The 19,865-nt window shown below is 40.3% G+C and overlaps 1 protein-coding gene across 3 annotated transcripts in view; it reads right to left on the reverse strand.

Annotated features, from left to right (window-relative positions):
* Nucleotides 1–19,865, reverse strand: part of dbt (dihydrolipoamide branched chain transacylase E2) — a 51,598-nt gene that overhangs the window by 9,326 nt on the left and 22,407 nt on the right. For all 3 annotated transcript variants that reach the window (XM_020530258.2, XM_048601721.1, XM_048601722.1), the window contains 3 exons: nt 4,161–4,288; nt 788–1,016; nt 22–188 (listed from right to left, as the gene is read on the reverse strand). In XM_020530258.2, the coding sequence (XP_020385847.1) occupies nt 22–188; nt 788–1,016; nt 4,161–4,288 (524 nt within the window). The remainder of the gene's footprint in view (nt 1–21; nt 189–787; nt 1,017–4,160; nt 4,289–19,865) is intronic.

A 19,865-nucleotide genomic window follows, 5' to 3' on the forward strand; every position in this document is an offset into this window, starting at 1 on the left:
GATTTATTTTGTTCTTCCCACCTTTAGAAAGAATGGCATGAAAGAGAGCTTGATCCCTCGATCTTCAGTCACAACTTTTAGCTCTTTCCGTAGCTTCACAAGACGAGTTAAATCCACTTCATCACAGTAACCAAAATGAGGAATTTTCAGAGCAGCGGTCATGGTCTTTACCATAGATTTCTGGATCCCTGTAGTCAAAAAATATCCAAGCTGTTTCCTGGCTATTACGTTAAAATTTGTATACATAATATTTAAGAATAAGATCATTCCATGGATTTAGTTGTTTATATGTTACAGGTTTACGATGAAAATAATCTTATCTAACTAGTTCATATATGAATTTTCATGGCTGAAATTGATTTACATGGAGTGTTGGCTGCAGCCAAACAGAATCTTTGAAAATGTCTTGCACCTTCTGCCCTTCATGCTTTAATGATTTCCCCATGCCAATCTCTACATACTCTCCAGGGGGAGTATCCCATGGTTCTGGAACTGGCTGCTTGAAAACTTGCCACAGCAGCTTGTGCTTTCTCATCTTTTTAACCTAGAAGAAATGGGAAGTAGAAGGAACATACAACAAACCTTCAACCACTGTTTTCAGCATTAGCAATGATGTGAGTGAGAAATCCCCATAAAAGAAACAGTAGATACTTCTTCACTTTGTGCCACTTTCTGGCATAGTGAACAAATATTTCAATGCAACTGTCACTGTATCTATCCAGATCATCGACTTTTAAAAATCACAATTAAACTTAATGAATAATTTATGACATTTACAACACGTTACCTTTAACTGGCTCAGTTCGATCTTTTCCAGTAAATGCCAAAGTTGGAGTTATTGGTTTAGGAACTGGTGGCGTCCCTTTCGGTTTTGATTGAACTGGTTCCGGTGGAGGTGGACTAATCTCAGGTGATGGTGGTAAAATGGCCCCAGTTTGTTTAGCTAAGTAGTTCAGTATGTCCTCTTTCAGGATTCGTTCGTCTTTTCCAGTCCCAACCACTTCACTTAGCTTTATCTGAATTAAAATAAAACACACTAAATATTTGTAATTAAGCTGCTTAACATAGATAGATTACGAAGTTACTTACTAACTGGTCAGTGGACTTCTAACAGATGCTGTCACAGAGAGGAGGCTCACAAATTTGATGCTGCTCTGCTCTATGCATCCCAAGTTTTAAGCGAAGCAAAGTCAGAAATTGCCTATAGGCTTGATAATAAAACTGAAACCATGAAATAGAAAGGGCAGCAGGAGAATGGACAAATTCTGGCTAAGGGATATAAAATAAAACATGGTAGTGAATTGCTGGCTTTCAGACTTGAGTAGGTCTACATTATCTTAGCAGTCGAGGTTTCAACAGACACTGTGGGGAGGCATTGGGTCATCAGTCATTGGCAGGGAATGGAGGGAAAGGAGTTGAGCATGTCTCATTCGGTAGTTCTTCAACACCAACACATCAATTCCCACTCATTCAACCTCCGTCCTTGAACCCCTGCTATCTCCCTCTCCCAATACTGCCCTCTCCATCTGCCCCTTATTCAACATTCTGATCTTCCCCTCCTTTCAAATCCACCCCAATACCTCCAACTCCAAATCTTCCCTCATTGAGTGAATTGGTGGAAAAAAACAGGACTCTTAAAACGAAACCAAAGACTCTATTCAGAACAGAAAACAAAAATGCTGGAAATCACAGCAGGTCAGGCAGCATCTATGGAGTGAAAGCAAGCCAATGTTTTGAGTCTAGATAATTCTTCATCAGAGCTGACATGAACTGACGTGACTTCACAATTTGGGGAGATCTGACTAAGCATTTAGTACTAGGTTTCTGCTATACGTTAATAGCTTAGGGTACAGAGCACAGTTTTGAAATTTACAGATGACTGAAAATTTGGAAGTAATTTAAGCAGTGAACAACTATTTGTATTTATATAGAACTAACAACATCATTGAACATTCCAGGGTGCTTCAACGCAATGTTATAAAGTAAACTCTGACACTGAGTGCTGTAAGGTAACATTGTGATAGATGACCAATAGCTTGGTCAAAGTGGTAGACTTTGAGAATGTTTTCAACTGAGGAAAGACAAGTAGGAGGATAGGCTTAGGGTAATCATTCCAGAACTTAGGCCTAGATTTTTGAAAGAAATCAAAAATGGAGCAATTCAGATTGAAGACACTCAAGGGACCAGAATCAGAATTTTAATATCTCACAGGGCTGTGAGAATGGAGCAGAGTGTAGAGATTGGGAGGGATTCCAGGCTTTGGAGGGATTTGAAAACCAGAATTAGAATTTCAAAAAGTTGGAAAATTGCTTGAATGGGAGCAAGCGCAGGTCAGGGAGCTCATGGGGTGATCGGTGATTAGAACGAAGGACAAGGTTGCAGATGACCTTGAGTTTGTAAAATGTGGGAAGCCAGTCAGGAATGTACTGGAATAATAAAATCTAGAGGTAACAAAGGCATGAATGAGAATTTCAGCAGCTGAGAGGAATTAAACTGGCTAATATTACAGAGGTGGACAGTGAACCAACTTTTTAGTTTTAGACAGTTGTCAAAGATAGGGAATAGAGTTTGCAAAGAGGACTTAATGTAATAGCTTTAGTTTTCCCTGCATTTAATTGCAGGAAATTTGTGTCTGTGCAGACGCCATCTGATAATGTAGTAACATTGGAAGAGTCGAGAGAGGTAGAGATGAGCCTTGTGTGTGTATACATGTAAAACCTAAAGCTGCATTTTGGATAATATTGCACACAGATGAGAAAGAAAGGACCCAGAATTGATCTTTAGAGGAAAACCATGAGAAGTAACAGATTTCAGGAAGACTTAGGACAGGCTGGTAGAATGGGTGACTGCAATGTGAAGTATGATTCACTTTGGTAGCAAGAATGAGAAGGATAATACATGCTAAATGGTACAACTCCAAAGAGGATACAGTAACAAAGACACTTGGAGGAGATTGTGCACAAATCTTTGAAATGGCAGGACAGATTATTAAAGCATACTGTATTTCAATCTGTATAAGTGCATGTATCGAGTACAAATGCCAGGAAGTTATTGACATAATACATCTGTTTAGTCCCAACTGAACAAGTATGTCCAATTACAGGCACTACACGTTAGGTGGTGGCATTGGAGAGGTATGAAGACATTTACTCAAATAGTTCTAGGGCTAAGAGATTAGTTCTATACTGGGTATGATGGAGAGGCTGACGTTGTTCTCCTTTGATCATTGAAATTTAAGCAGAGATTCAATAGTGCTGTTTAAAATCATGAACTGAATAAAAGGTCAATAGTCAGAAGTCAGAAATTTAAAGTGACTGGCCAATGATGCAGAGATGACATGAGATTTAGAATTCACTACTTGAAAGGGTGGTGGATAAAGATTCAATAATAGCCTTCAAAAGGGCATTGGAGAATTTATTTTAAAAAACGATAGAACAGGATATGGGGCAAGTGTGGGAATGGGACAAATTGAACAACTCTTTCAAAGAGCTGGAGCAGCTTCAATTGGCTGAATGGCAATCTCGTATGCTGCATTCAATGATTCTATGACATTAATTTCCTTTACAAAACATTACCAACCTATGGTTTCCTTCCAGAATCTTCTATTCTAATGAAGCTAAGCTGAGCTACAACTTGGGCTTCAAATGTTACAATGAAACACCAAGAAACCGTCACCATTCAATGGGATCTCTATGAAGCCAAGAGATTTAATGGCAGTAAGAACTGTATGTGAACAATGATAACCTGTAAATCACCTCAGTTACAGTACAAAAACTTCTCATACAATAATCAGATAAACTGGACTCTTTGAATAAGAACCTAAACACTATTGTTTGGATCTGTTCTACGTGTGGTATCTTCTCAAACACTGACATTGCACTATTTAAAATCTTTTAGCATCCATGGTAACGTTTGCATTAAGCTGATGCATTTCTGTAGGGTCGTTTTTCTTTTACAAAGAAGAGCACTGACAGCAAATAACATTGTATGCTTAATATACAATCTTAAATCAAAAACCTTTTGCCGTATCCTAGAAACCTGAAAACCTTTCAAAAACAAGTATGTCGTTTTAATCCAGCAACAGATGTGAACCAGCCTTTTAGTGGCTGATAACAGGATAAGCAAGGGCCAACTTATCAAGAAAATGTCTTAAAACCCACGTTGTTCTCCATGGCAAGTCGGCGTACAGCTGGTGTTGCCAATATTTTCTGCCCTTTTATTTCCTGGTGCGTGTGTTCCTCATTCAACACTGCAGGAGCTTCAACAACATCTTGTTCCGGTACAACAGCTGCAGTAAAAGCACACAGAAAATAACAATATTAGTTTGCTGCGAAAACTAATAGAGTAATTTAGCTTATATTTTTGACCTGGTCCATTGAATGATTCCTCCTGTGCAGTGCCAGACTATATATCTTTACTGATGTCTGTGCAGACATTGAAATACAAAATGTATCTGAAAGAGACTGCTGAAAAATATGACAAAATTTACTGTCAGTTAAAACATGACACCAATGAAATGAATTACAATATTTGTACATGTTATCATTATGAATTAAGATGTTACAATCTGTAAGGTGAGCACACTGCATTTTCACTCATGGGGCTTGGGGTATTAAATCTACCTAGGATCACAATGACACAGACAGCACAAAAGACTGCATACAACCTTAAAAATTTGGACATCAATTTCGTAATTTTCATCTGAGTAACTACTGAGTGGGACACAATATGGTAAAAATCACTTTTGCTGCAGTTTGATAACAGGGTGCTGTGAAGTTGGAGATAACTGGTGAGCCAGAAGGGGAGAACTTTGGTTCTATAACTAATTGTACCCAAGTTGAAGGTGTTTTAAGGGCAATATAGTGGAGAGTTTGATCTGTATCTATATGTATGTGAATAAGCAGAAGAACTTCACAGAAGCTGTACAGTGTAGAAGCAGGCCGTTCAGCCCACGAGTCCACATTATCTCTCGGAAGAGCAGCCCACCCAGACCCACCCCACTAACCTACCCCTGCATTTCCCATAGCTAGACCACCTAGCCTGCACATCCCTGGACACTACGGGCAATTTAGCATGGCCAATCCACCTAACTTGCACATCTTTGGACTGTGGGAGGAAACCTGAGCACTCAGAGGACACTGACAGTCACCCAATGCTGGAATTGAACCTGGGTTCCTGGCGCTGTGTGACAGCAGTGATAACCACTGAGCCACTATGCCGTCCCATAGAGGAGCTTTACATACAACCCGTGAGGAAAATGAAAACTGACAATAGGCGCTTCCTTAAATATAATGAGGAAGAGAGAGAGAGATCAAAGTGAACAAAGGTCTCTTAGAAAATGAATCTGGGAGACAGTTTTGGGAACAAGGAAATGGCAGACGAAATAAACAGATATTCTATATCAGTCTTTATAGTAGAAGATACTTTGAACATCCCATTAATATTAAAGCATGTGGGAGAGGAATTAAATATCATCACCATCAGGAGCAAAGGAGTGTTATACAAACTAATGGGGTTAATGGCAGTAAAGTCCCTTGGCCCTGATGGCTTGCATCATAAGGTCCTAAAAGAGGTGGCTACTGAGATAGAGGATGCATCGGTTGTACAATTCCAAACATCGCTGGATTCTACAGAAATGCCAGAGAATTGGAAAACTATTAATGTGACACCCTATTCAAAAAGGGAGGGAGGCAAAATACAAGTAATTATAGGTCAGAACCTAATATCTATTATTGGAAAAGTATTGGAATCAATTATTAAGGAAGTAAAAGCAGAACGGTTGGAAAATCATAATCTAATTAAGTAGAGACAGCATGGCTTCATGAAAGGAAAATCGCGTCTGACTAATTTATTAGAGTTTTTTTACTCTCAACCAGAGTGGATAGAGGGGAACCAATAGATGTGTTGTACTTGGACTTCCAGAAGGTGTTTGACAGGGTATCTCACAAAAAGCTCTAAGTCATAAGATAAGAGCCCACGGCTGTGGAGGTTGTGTACTGGCATGGATACTAAATTGACAAACAGGCGTGAAACGGCCAGTGAGAATAATGGGTTCTTTATCAGTTTGGAGACCCATGACCAGTGGGTTTCCACAGGGATCGGTGCTGGGACCACAACTGTTTTCAATATACATTAATGACATACAGATGAAAAATGAATGTACCGAACCAAATTTGCAGATGAACTAAACAGGTGAAAGGCAAGTTGCAAAAGCAATATAGTTTACAGAGAGATATTGATAAGTCACGTAACTGGACAAAAAGTTGGTAAGTGAGAAAATGCGAAGTTTTCAATTTGGAAGGGAGAACAAAGGAACGGAATATTATTTAATTGGAGAAAAACTGCAGAAAACTGCAACACAAAGGGACTTGAGGACACTTGTGCATATAATACAAAGAGCTACCACACAGGTGCAGCAGGTAATCAGGAGCTCTAATGGAATGTTGGCCCTTTTTTCCAGGGGTTTGGAGTATAAGAGTAGGGAAGTCTTACTGCAACAGTACACAGTGCTGTTGAAACCACATCTGGAGTACTGTGAGCAGTTTTGATCCCCTTATTTAAGGAAAAATATCATTTAATTGGAGGAATTTCAGAGAAGGTTCACAAGGATGATTCCTCGTATGGAGGGACTATCTTGAGTCCAGACTAGGACTCTAGAAGAATAATTGGTGACATAATTGACACATAGAGGTTTCTTCAGGAGCTTGACAGGGTTAATGCTGAGAGGATGTGTCCTCTCAAAGGTGAATCTAGGGCCAGAGGGCATTGTCTCAGAATGAGAGGCATCAATTTAATAGAGTCATACAGCACGGAAGCAGACCATTCAGTCCAATGAGTCCACACTGACCAAGTTCCCAAACTAAACTAGTCCCACTTGTCTCTTCTCTGAGAGGACTGAAAGGCTTTGGAACTCCTTGCCACAGAGAGCTGTGGGGGCAGATTCCTTGTGTATGTTTAAGGCTGAGACAAGTAGCTTCTTGATCACTGGGGAAATCAAGGGTTCGGGAAAGGGCGGGAAAGTTGACCTGAGGAATGTTGGATTAGTCATGATCCTATTGAAAAGCAAAGCAGGCTTGAGGGGCTGAACAGCCTATTCCCGTTCGTATTTCTTATGGTCTTATGTTGCCACAAACCTGACTGAGTGTGTGTGATCAACACTACTAGTGCTTTTTTTTTTAAACAAACATCTATATACAGATTCTAAAACTATATTCACAATTTCATGAATAGAGGGATGACAGAATTCTGTTACAGCCACACAATAAAAGGAAGATGAATGTTATAATATGAAAGATTCTCTGGACTATCAGTTAGAAACATATTTTGTTGATCCAAGCACCAGTACATGATGAAGCAAAACACTAAACCACTGGGTATAATGGAGTCTCATTAAAATACAACAAACTTGTTCTTCCACTCCCCAATAATGTACAAGCACTGCTGTGGCACTATTAGTTATCTTGTAAACACAGCTCTACAAATCAACAATGCAGTCCCATCAATCTGGCAACGACCACAATCACTGTTATTGTTCTAGTGGGCAAATGAGATCTGTGTATGACAAATGATCATGATCACTTGCAATGAGTACAATGTAGAAATGCTGCTATAGCAGAGCTAATGTGACAAATAAAGAAAGGATCTTTGTCTCAAAAACCTTAGGTGGAATAGCTGTTAATAGTGATTACAATTTCTTCTTCTGGGGATCATGTTCCAACTCACCTGTTAGGTGTGACCATGAGTACTGACAAATAATTCAACATTAAGGATTGTTCAAGAACCTCAACTCTTAAAGATATTTACTGCCGCAAAAGTATTCCAGACATGGAGTATTAATCCAAGCCAAACATCATCAATTGCATTCTGTGCAGCACCCAATAAAAAGAGAAACTATATTTCCTTATTTTCTCAAAGCAAACACATAGCAAAAGAAGAGTTCCCCATATTACTATGTTTTTAAACATCCATTCACTGGATGTGAACATTGATGGTTAGGCCAGCATTTATGGCTCACTCCGAATTGTCCTTGAGAAAATGGTAGTGAACTGCTTTCTTGAACTGCAGCTTTTTTGAGGTGACATGATACAATCTAGTAGCTTGCACTAAACATGAGGTAGCAATTGTGATAGGTATTTTATCATCAGGGGAACAGATAAATGTTTCTTTAGCCCCAGGTGTGATACCAGAATGTTACAATGCCTCCCTGACACAAGGGTCAAGAACATTATTGAGTGGCTGCAGGACTCTCCAAAGTCGGGGGCCAACAGCAGACAACAGCTAGTGGTTGTGATCCATCTCTTTACCAATGACATAGGGAAAAACAGGAATGAAGTCCTGCAAGCAGAATTTAGGGAACCAGGAAATAAATTACAAAGCAGGAGCTCAAATGTAGCAATCTAAGAATCACTCCCACTGCCACATGCTAATTAGATCAGGTACATTAGAATAAACAGTTGAATCGGCAGTTGCTGGAGGCATGATGTAAACGAGAGGAATTTAGATTCTTAAGGCACTGGGACCAATTCCAAAGATGGGATCTGTATAAGCTGGATGGGTTCCACAGCAGCTGGACCAGGACCAATATCCTCGCGGGGGTATTCATTAGTACTGTGGGTAAGGCTTTAAACAGCATGAGGAAAGGAACCTGAGTTGGTAGACAGGGGCAAGGGGAAGGAGGATGGAAATGAAAGATTGAAAAGTAGCAAGCACAAGTGGAAGGCAGAATAACAGAAGGACAGCAGCAAATAGGGCTTTAGTGAAAAAAAGGTACAAAAGTGTCAAAAAGACAAGTTGAAAGATACCCTATATGAAAACACAGAGCATTCATAATAGTATAGACAGTTTAATAATGCAAATTGTTGTAAGGTAAGATATGATTGTGTACAGAAACAGGGCTACAGGGTGACTTAGTCAAGGAACCAAACATCCAAGGGTTTTCAATCTATAGGAATGACACCCATATTGGCACAAAAATGCCAATGGAAATTCTGATGGGTGGAGCTAAGAAGCAATGAGAGGTGGAGGGGAGAAATACAAATGGGAGTTGTCGATTGATTTCCAAACAGTGTATGCATGCAACAAGGGTGCCACTGTCATCATGTAAGACTTCAATCCACATAGAGCTCGCTCAAATCACTCTAGCAATAATACTGTGGCAGGTGAATTCTTACCAACTAGGGAACATGCTTTCCTAGATATGGTTTTGAGCAATGGGAGAAGGTTAATTAATAATCTTATAAAACCAAAATATTGTGGATGGCAGCAATCTGAAGTTCAAAATGCTGGAGAAACTAAGCAGGTCTGGAATTATTAGTGGAGAGGGAAACCGAGGTAACATTTTGATCTGATGTGATTTTTTTTCAGAACTGAAGGGGGGTGGAAAATTATGGTTTTTATGCTGTTACCAAAGTGGGAGGAGGAGCAACTGGAACAGATGGTGAGGGCACCCAGAGCAAAAGGCAAAGGGAGCGGTAATGGCAGTAGAAGAGAGGTAATAAATGCAGAATATGTGTTTCCATTTATAATTAATAAATTCGTTGTGAGATATCCTTCAGGAAAAAAAATGACCACAACAGGATGGAACTCTTCACCAAGACAGAAAGTGAAGTTGTTCAATCTGAAACTCGGGTCCTAAATCCAATCAAAGCAAACCCTGAAGGTATGAGGGGTTGGTTGGCTGTGATAGATTCAGTAACTTTTGAAAGGCATAACAGTGGTTAGGCAATGGCTAATATATAAGGAATGAATACATGCATTGGAACAGTTATACATTCCTTTCAAGAGAAACAGCACAAAGAGAAAAGTGGCTCAAGCATGGCTAACCAAAGAACTTAAGAATAGTATTAAATACAAAGTTTCTAGAAAAAGCAGTTGCTGAGGAATGGGAGCAGTTTAGAATTTAGCAAAGGAGGACCAAGAGGTTAATTAGGAAGGGAAAAAAAACTATACTTGCAAAAGCATAAAGGTAGACTGTAAGAGTCTCTATAAGTACATAAAAAGAACTGATTAGAAAAGACAAATGCAGGCAAAAGGGACATCTCATTGAATCCTGTAGACTGATGCGAATTAACTATGTTTCCTTGATATTTTTTCCTCCAACTATAGCATTCATGTTTGTTTGTCTTTGTCTGTAAGCACGTACATGTAGGGGTTTAAGTAGAAATTAATTTCAGTCAGTAGAGTTATATGCTGATAATTCAGATTTTTGTTTGCCTGTAGTTAGAATTGATTTCTTTGTAAGAGAAAGCTGGTCCGTGTATTCTGATAACCTGAACCTATCACAGGTCAAGTCAAGACTGAGTCATTCAAATAAATCTCTAACTTTTGTGATGACCCTGAGAGTAGTGGGGGTCAGTAACTATACACTTTCCAAAGTTGGCCATGAAACAAGTATCCAGTATAAACAAAGGATAACCCCCCTCCTTTTGTATTCAAACCTCTCACAATAAACAATAACATTCTGTTGGCATTTCTAATTACTTGTTGTTCCTGCATACAAGCCTTTTGCCATTCGTGCAATACGATATCCAAAACCTCTGCAATCCCTCACCAATTAGATAAATACAGTCATAGAACCATAGAGCTGTATAGCATGGAAACAGACCCTTCAGTCCAACTCGTCCACGTTGACCAGATATCCTAAATTAATCTAGTCCCATTGGCCAGCATTTGGCCCATAACCCTGTAAACCCTTCCTATTCATATACCCATCCAGACGTCTTTTAATTGTTGTAATTGTACCAGCCTCCACCACTTCCTCTGGCAGCTCAATTCACACATGCACCATCCTCTGTGAAAAAGCTGCCCCTTAGGTCCTTTTTCAATCTTTCCTCTCTCACCTTAAATCTATGCCCTCTGGTTTTGGATTCCCCCATGCTGTGGAAAAGACCTTGGCTATTCACCGTATCCATGCCTCTCATGATTTTATAAACCTCTATAAGGTCACTCCTCAGCCTCCGAACCGCCAGAGAAAATACCCCCAGCCTATTCAGCCTCTCCCTATAGCTCAAACCCTCCAACTCTAACAACCTCCTTATAAATCTTTTATGAACCTTTTCAGGTTTCACAACATCGCACCAATAGCAGGGAGACCAGAATTGAATGCAGTACTCCAAAAGTGGCTAACCAATGTCCTGTACAGCTGCAACATGACCTCCCAACTCCTGTACTCAATGCACTGATCAATAAAGACAACCATATCAAACACCTTCTTCACTGTCCTGTCTACCTGAGACTCCACTTTCAAGGAACTATGAACTTGCACTCCAAGGTCTTTTTGCTCGACAACACTCCTCAGGACCTTACCATTAAGTATGCAAGCCCTGCCCTGATTTGCCTTTCCAAAATGTAGCATCTCATGTTTATCTAAATTAAACTCCATCTGCCACTCCTCGGCCCATTGGCCCATCTGATCAAGGTCCAGTTGTACTCTGAAGTAACCTTCTTTGCTGTCCACTAAACCTCCAATTTTGGCATCATCTGCAAACTTACTAATCATATCTCCTATGTTCACATCCAATCACTTATATACCTGACCAAAAGCAGTCGACCCAGCACCGATCCATGTGGCACACCGCTGGTCACAAGCCTCCAGTCTGAAAAGTAACCCTCCACCAATACCCTGTCTTTTACCTTCGAGCCAGCTTTGTATCCAAATGCCTTAATTGTCCCTGTATTCCACGTGATCTAACCTTGCTAACCAGTCTACTATGAGGAACCTTGTTGAACGTCTTACTCAAGTGCATACAGATCACATCCACCACTCTGCCTTCATCAATCCTCTTTGTTACTCTTCCAATAAACTCAATCAAGTTAGTGAGACATGATCTTCCATACACAAAACCATGTTGACTATCCCTAATCAGAGCTTGCCTTTCCAAATACATGTAAATCCTGTCAATCAGGATCCCCTCCAACAACTTGCCCACCACTGGTGTCAGGCTCATTGGTCTATAGTTCCCCAGCTTTTCCTTACCAGCTTTCTTAAACAGTGGCACCACATTAGCCAACCTCCAGTCTTCCAACACCTCACCTGTGGCTATCGATGATACAAATATCTCAGCAAGGAGCCCAGCAATCACTTCCCTAGCTTCCCACAGAGTTCTAGAGTACACCTGATCAGGTCCTGGGGAATTATCCATCTTTATGCATTTTAAGACGTTCACTTCCTCCTCTGTAATATGGACATTTTTCAAGATGTCACTATATTACCCCAAGTTCTGTAGTTTCCATGTCCTTCTCGACAGTAATTACTGATCACTTATGTATCCTTATGTATTTGTAGAATCCCTTTGGATTCTTTTTAACCCTATTTGCCAAAGCTATCTCATGTCCCTTTTTTGCCCTCCTGATTTCCCTCTTAAGTATACTTTTACTGCCTTTATACTCTTCTGGGGATTCACTTTAGTCCCTGCTGTCCATACCTGACATATGTTTCCTTCTTTCTTTTGACCAAAATGTCCAGGGAAGTTATTTGGGTGGAACTGAGAAATAAGAAAGATATGATCACCTTATTGGGATTGTACCACAGAACCCACAATAGTCAGCGGGAAATTGAGAAACAAGATTGTAAGGCGGTATGTAAGAATACAAGGGTGATAGTGTTAGGGGATTTTAACTTTCCAAACATAGACAGGGACTGCCATAGCATTAAGGACTTGGCTGGAGAGGAATTTGTTAAGAGCGTACAAGAAAATTTTCTGATTCAGTATGTGGATGTACCTACTAGGGAAGGAGCAAAATTTGACCTACTCTTGGGAAATAAGGCAGGGCAGGTGACTGAGGTGTCAGTCCAGAAGCCCTTTGGGACCAGTGACCATAATTCTATTAGTTTTAAAATAGTGATTGAAAAAGGATAGACCGGATCTAAAAGTTAAAGTTCTAAATTGGAGGAAGGCCAAGTTTGACAATATTAGGCAAGAACTTTCAAAAGTTGACTCAGGGCAGAAATTTGCAGGTAAAGGAACAGCTGGGAAATGTGAAGCCTTCAAAAATGAGGTAACGAGAGTCCGGAGACAGTATGTTCCTGTCAGGGTGAAGGGCAAGGCTGGTAGGTGGAGGAATGCTGGATGACTAGAGAAATTGCGGTTTTGGCAAAAAAAAAAAGCTTCTTTTTATTCTCCCTACCAAAAGAGAAAATTTCATGCTTTTTCACATTGTAGTCCGTTTTCCAGATCTTCTCTCATTCACTTAACCTACCTATATCTTTTTTGTAGCTTCCTAATATCACCTTCACAACTTACTTTCCTAACTTTTTTCTGTCATCAGCAAAGTTAGCAACCATATCATCTGTCCTTTCATCCAAGTCATTGTAAACAGTTGAGATTCCAGCACTGATCCCTGTTCCAACCATACAGGTCCAAGTTAAATCTTACTTAACAGAAAAGAACCCATCAATATCTACATAAATAAAAACTGAAAGAACTGGGGATGCTGTAAATCAGGAACAAAAACAAAGTTGCTGGAGAAGCTCAGCAGGTCTGGCAGCATCTGTGAAGGAGAAAACAGAGTTAACATTTCGGGTCCGGTGATTCTTCCTCGGAACTGTTCTGAGGAAGGGTCACCGGACCCAAAACGTTAACTCTGTTTTTTCCTTCACAGATGCTGCCAGACCTGCTGAGCTTTTCCAGTAACTTTGTTTTTGTTCCATTAATGTCTACTCTCTGCATTCTGTTAGCCAGCCAACATTCAATTCATACTAATTTACTGCTCACTGTACCATAAGCTTTTATAATCCACAATAACCCTTCGTGTGGCACTTTATAAAATGCATTTTAAAAACTCACAGGACAGTACATCATGGTTCTCCTTTATCCACAGCATGTTACTTCCTCAAAAAATTCCAATAGATTGGTTATATATGATTGCCCTTGCACAGAACCACACTGACTCCAAATACCCAGAACTTATCCAAGTGCCTTGCAATAATTTCTTCAAAAAAAATCTCTAACATTTTCCTTATGACAGATGTTAAGCCAATGTGCCTGTAGTTTCCTGGTTTCTGTCTGCCTCCCTTTTTGAATAAAAGAGTTACATTTGTGATCTACCAGTCTAATGGGACTTTTACTGAATCTAGGAAGTTTTGAAAAATTAAATCCAATGCTTCAATTATCTTGCTTGATATTTCTTTAAAGACACTAGGATGAAATCCATCAAGACCTAGAAACTATACCAAATACAAATTTATAAATGCTTTATCCGGGTACCTTCGTCCATCTGATTTTTCCAATTTACATATATATTAAAATCTCCCATGTTTATCACCATGTTTTTCTGAAAAGCTTCCATTATTTCTTTCTTCATGCTCTACCATGTATGCCAAACCACAAGTACTTCTTGCCTTTATCATTTCTCATCTCTACTCAAACCATTTCCACATACTGGTTTCTTGAGCTTAAGTCATCCCTCTCTACTGTAACATCATTAACAAATGCCACCTCACCATCTTTTCCTGGTTTCCTGTTTTAAGTGTCCAGTACCATTCAATATGCAGGCACTGTTAGGTAATTTGTTGTTTTCTAATATTACTTACATGATTCTAGATCTGAATGCTTTCTTTTTGTCACCTTTTCTGTTGATTTTCAAAATGTAGAAAATAGGAGTAAGACATTCAGTCCTTGGAGCCTGTTCTGCCATTCAATTCGATTGTGACTGATCATCCAATTCAATATCATGTCCTGCTTTCTCTCTCTGCCCCTTGACCCTGTTAGCCCCAGCACTATATCTAACCCCTTCTTAAAAACATTCAATATTTTGGTCTCAACCACCTTCTATGGCAGAGAATTCCACAGGTTCACTATTCTCTGCGTGAAGACGTTTGTCCTTGTCCCAATCCTAAATGGCCCACCCAATACCCATACACTGTGATCTTTGCTTCTGGACTGGGAACGTCTTCCCTATGTTCAGGCTGTCTGGTCCTAGAACAAAGGACAAAGAAAATTACAGCACAGGAACAGGCCCTTCGGCCCTCCAAGCCTGCGCTGATCCAGATCCTCTATTTAAACCTGTCACCTATTTTCCAAGGATCTATATCCCTCCGCTCCCTGCCCATTCATGTATCTGTCCAGATACATCTTAAATGACGCTATTGTGCCCGCCTCCACCACCTCTGCTGGCAACGCATTCCAGGCACTCACCACCCTCTGCGTAGAGAACTTTCCACGCATATCTCCCTTAAACTTGTCCCCTCTCACCTTGAAATCGTGACCCCTAGTAATTCAGTCCCCCACTCTGGGAAAGAGCTTCTTGCTATCCACCCTGTCTATACCACTCATGATTTTGTAGACCTCAATCAGGTCCCCCCTCAACCTCTGTCTTTCTAATGTAAATAATCCTAATCTATTCAAGCTCTCTTCATAGCTAGCGCCCTCCATATCAGGCAACATCCTGGTGAACCTCCTCTGCACCCACATCCTTTTGGTAATGTGGCGACCAGAACTGTACGCAGTATTCCAAATGTGGTCGAACTAAAGTCCTATACAACTGTAACATGACCTGCCAACTCTTGTACTCAATACCCCGAGCGATGAATGAAAGCATGCCGTATGTCTTCTTGACCACTCTATCGACCTGCGTTGCCACTTTCAGGGTACAATGGACCTGAACACCCAGATCTCTCTGTGCATCAATTTTCCCCAGGGCTTTTCCATTTACCGTATAGTTCGCTCTTGAATTGGATCTTCCAAAATGCATCACCTCGCATTTGCCTGGATTGAACTCCATCTGCCATTTCTCTGCCCAACTCTCCAATCTATCTATATTCTGCTGCATTCTCCGACAGTCCCCTTCACTACCTGCTACTCCACCAGTCTTGGTGTCATCTGCAAGCTTGCTAATCAGACCATCTATACCTTCCTCCAGATCATTTATGTATATCACAAACGACAGTGATCCCAACACAGATCCCTGTGGAACACCACTGGTCACCGTTCTCCATTTTGAGAAACTCCCTTCCACTACAACTCTCTGTCTCCTGTTGCCCAGCCAGTTCTCTATCCATCTAGCTAGTACACCCTGGACCCCATGCAACTTCATTTTCTCCATCGGCCTACCATGGGGAACCTTATCAAATGCCTTACTGAAGTCCATGTATATAACATCTACAGCCCTTCCCTCATCTATCAACTTGGTCACTTCCTCAAAGAATTCTATCAAGTTGGTAAGACATGACCTTCCCTGCACAAAACCATGCTGCCTATCACTGATAAGCCCATTTTCTTCCAAATGTAAATAGATCCTATCCCTCAGTATCTTCTCCACCACTGATGTCAGGCTCACCGGTCTATAATTACCTGGATTATCCTTGCCACCCTTCTTAAACAAGGGGACAACATTAGCAATTCTCCAGTCCTCCGGGACCTCACCCGTGCTCAACAATGCTGTAAAGATATCTGTTAAGGCCCCAGCTATTTCCTGTCTCGCTTCCCTCAGTAACCTGGGATAGATCCCATCTGGACCGGGGACTTGTCCACCCTAATGCCTTTTAGAATACCCAACACTTCCCCCCTCCTTATGCCGACTTGACCGAGAGTAATCAAACATCTATCCCTAACCTCAACATCCGTCATGTCCCTCTCCTCGGTGAATACCGACGCAAAGTACCCATTCAGAATCTCACTCATTTTCTCTGACTCCTCGCATAACTTGTCCTGAGAGAATTTTATTGGTTTCTATGGGATCCCCCATTATTGTTCTAAACTCCACTGAATATAGTCCTAACTGATCCATCCAGGAATCGGTTTGGTAAACCTTTGTTGCACTCTCTCCATAGCCAGAACATTCCTTTCCAGATAAAGAAACCAAAACAGCACAAAGTACTCCAGATGCAGTTTCACCAAGGTCCTGTACAATTGCAGCAAGGTATCCCTGCTCCTGCACCCGCATACTTACTTTCACCTTGGATTTGTACTTTCCATCACTTTGCATTCTGTTTATCATTTCCCATATTAATACCTTTCTCCTTTGCCTCGATTCTACTCTTGGATTTATCATTTTGATTTACTTCTTTCTAAATTTGATCCCTTTGCCCCTTATATTTAGTTTAACATCCTCTCTACTTCTCTCATTATGCAGCTGGCAAGAACACCAGCCCCTGCACAGTTCAGGTGGAGATCGTCCGTCAGTGCAGATCCTACTTTCCCCAGTACTGATGCCTGGGCTCCACAAACCAGAACCAATTCTCCCAAACTGGTCTTTGAGGCACATAATCATCTATAATCTGATTTGGCCTATACCAATATGCACATTACTCAAAAATAATCGAGATTGTGATCTCTGAAGTTCTGCCTTGTAATTTAGTGCCTAGATACTCAAATGACCATGTAGAATCTCTTACTTTGTCACGCGTATGGTACCTACATGGACTATGATGGCTGGTGCCTCCTCCTTCCTCTGAAAACTCTTCTCCAACCTGGACGAGATGTCCTAAACCCCGGCACCAATAGAGAATACTGCTGTTTGGATTCACTCTTTTTTGCAGAGACTAGTTAATTCCTCTGCCTATACCGTCCCCTGTAACCACAACATTCCTCTCTGTCCCTTCCACTTGAATGGCCTCCTGTACAATGGTCAGCATGTTCATCCACCCTGCAGCCCCCATGCTCATCCAAAAAAGCAAAAGAATCTCAAACCCGCTAGACAATTGCAAAGGCTAACACTCCTGCCCTCTGGACCGCCTTTCTTGCCTCACTCGCAGGCCTTTCCCTGAACACTAACCAAATCAGAAGACCCAATCCGAAGAATACCGACTGCCTCCTAGTACTAAAGAATCCATCTAAAAGGATGTGATGTAGTGTCTGATGTTCAGACTCCAAGTCATAATCTCTGAAATGAGTGTAACTTTGGCGCAACCACTTACTACAGATGCATTTGCGCCGAATCAAACTGGCATCCAGCAGCTCCAACATGCTGCAACTGTGACACATCACCCGTTTTGCCATCCTTAATGCGTTCTAATTAGATGCTAAATTATTTTAATCGATTATATATTTACTTTTGTTTTTACATATCTTATTAACTTTGCCATTATTATTATATTTCAATCTTAAGGAATGGAATAAACCTTAAGTCATTTAGCAGATACTCAGCAAATAAGTAGCTTCTTCACCTTTGCAGAATAATAAGCAAAAATTCTTCATCAAATCAAAATTAAGAGAATTCTTACAGGCAGCTCACTTTTGCTTGTCAACTCAAGTTTACATAATTGGAGCTCATGCTTCATTTTTATTTTGATCATCTCTTTCTTTCTTTATTCCTTTCTCAATCTCTTTCATCCCTTGTTAATTTCTCTCTTTCTAAGTCAACCTTTCTTAATTTTACATTTTAAATTCTAATCAGTTGTTCTCAATCACTAATGGAACCAGTCCTTTCCTCCTTTAGACCCAGATGACCAGTCAATTCTTCAAGGGTCCCATCATCCTTAACTCCCTATTGTATGTTAATTCCACTAGCTTTACATTTTGTAAACTGTCTTTTGACAGCTATTTCAAGTTTAAAGAGTCATACTGTTTCTCTCAAAAACATGAACCTCAAAGGTACCCATGTTGATTTCCTAATAAAACATAGAAAAGACAAATGTCATATATTGCTTCTTTAAATGCTGGTAAATTCCAATGAAATGGTTTTACAGTCTCTAGGTTTAATCTCAGTTGAGCCCTCAATTTTGATTTGATCCACATGGGGAGCCATAAATGAAAACAACCAAAGTTACTGAGTCACTTCCAAGAATGAAATAACCAACAAGTTCTACATTTTGCAGCTTTTACTTTAACATGAATCAGAGCTAATGTAAATTAAACATCAATTAACAGAGAAATGAGACTTCAAATACAAAGGTTAATTAACTAGTCAACACAACAGCTATGTCTTATGTAACCACATGTTTTTGAACACAAATGTGGCAGCATGTGACGACACAGTTTCACAACACATTCTTTAATCACGCAGACGAGATCGGTCCTAACCAGCAAGAGTTTTCACCTTTAAGTTTCACGTGTACAATTATTACTACCAAGGCTTCTACAAATCTTCTTCTCCTCAGGCCACAATAACCTCAATAGCGTAGCTTGCCAGAATTCTTTTTCAAACAACCAACCAACCAGTTAACATTATGACTAAACCTGGGAAAATACCCAGCTCTTTACACAGCTTTCCAGGTTTTACACCAGTTTGCACAACTGTCAACCTTTATGTAGAGGAATACCAAAAGGACTTTATTCCTCCTCCACTCAAGATTTTACTGCATTTCTCTTTCTGTCTCCGTCTGCTTTCTCTTTGTGTCTGTACCTATATGCTGATTGCTTTCACCCATCCAGCTGCTTGGCTTTGTGTCTGGCACTCACCCATTTTGTTTCTCAACTTCCCTCTTGTTGATAATGCTTCCAGGGTTGACAGTTCACATAGACCAATATGTCTTTCTATCCAAGGAAATTACAACTGAACCTTTATAATGTAAACGTTTTGAAGTCCTTTAACCATTCTGCAATAAAAAATTCCTCAGATCTTTTAAATAAATAACCTTTAACCTTCAATTAATCTGTACTGGTTTATGAAGATCTAATTCTGGCCTCAATTGCATTCCCAGTTCTAACCACACCATCATTGGTGGTCACGCCTTCAGTAATCCAGGCCCCAAGTTTACAAATGCCCACTCTACATCTTGCTTTCCGCCTTTAAGACAGTTCTCAAAACACATTCCTCCGACCAAGCTTTTGGTCATCTGTCCTAATATTTCCCTATGTGGCTTGGTGTCACACCGTTTTATAATGTTACTGTGAAACCCCCTTGGACATACATCACTATAAAGGTGCAAAATTGATATATGCTAAGGTTGTTGTTGTCTAACATCCCAAAAACATCCCTGCTTTTGC

Source organism: Rhincodon typus, chromosome 10 (genome assembly GCF_021869965.1).
Source record: "Rhincodon typus isolate 14 chromosome 10, sRhiTyp1.1, whole genome shotgun sequence".
NCBI classification, from domain to species: Eukaryota; Metazoa; Chordata; class Chondrichthyes; order Orectolobiformes; family Rhincodontidae; genus Rhincodon; species Rhincodon typus.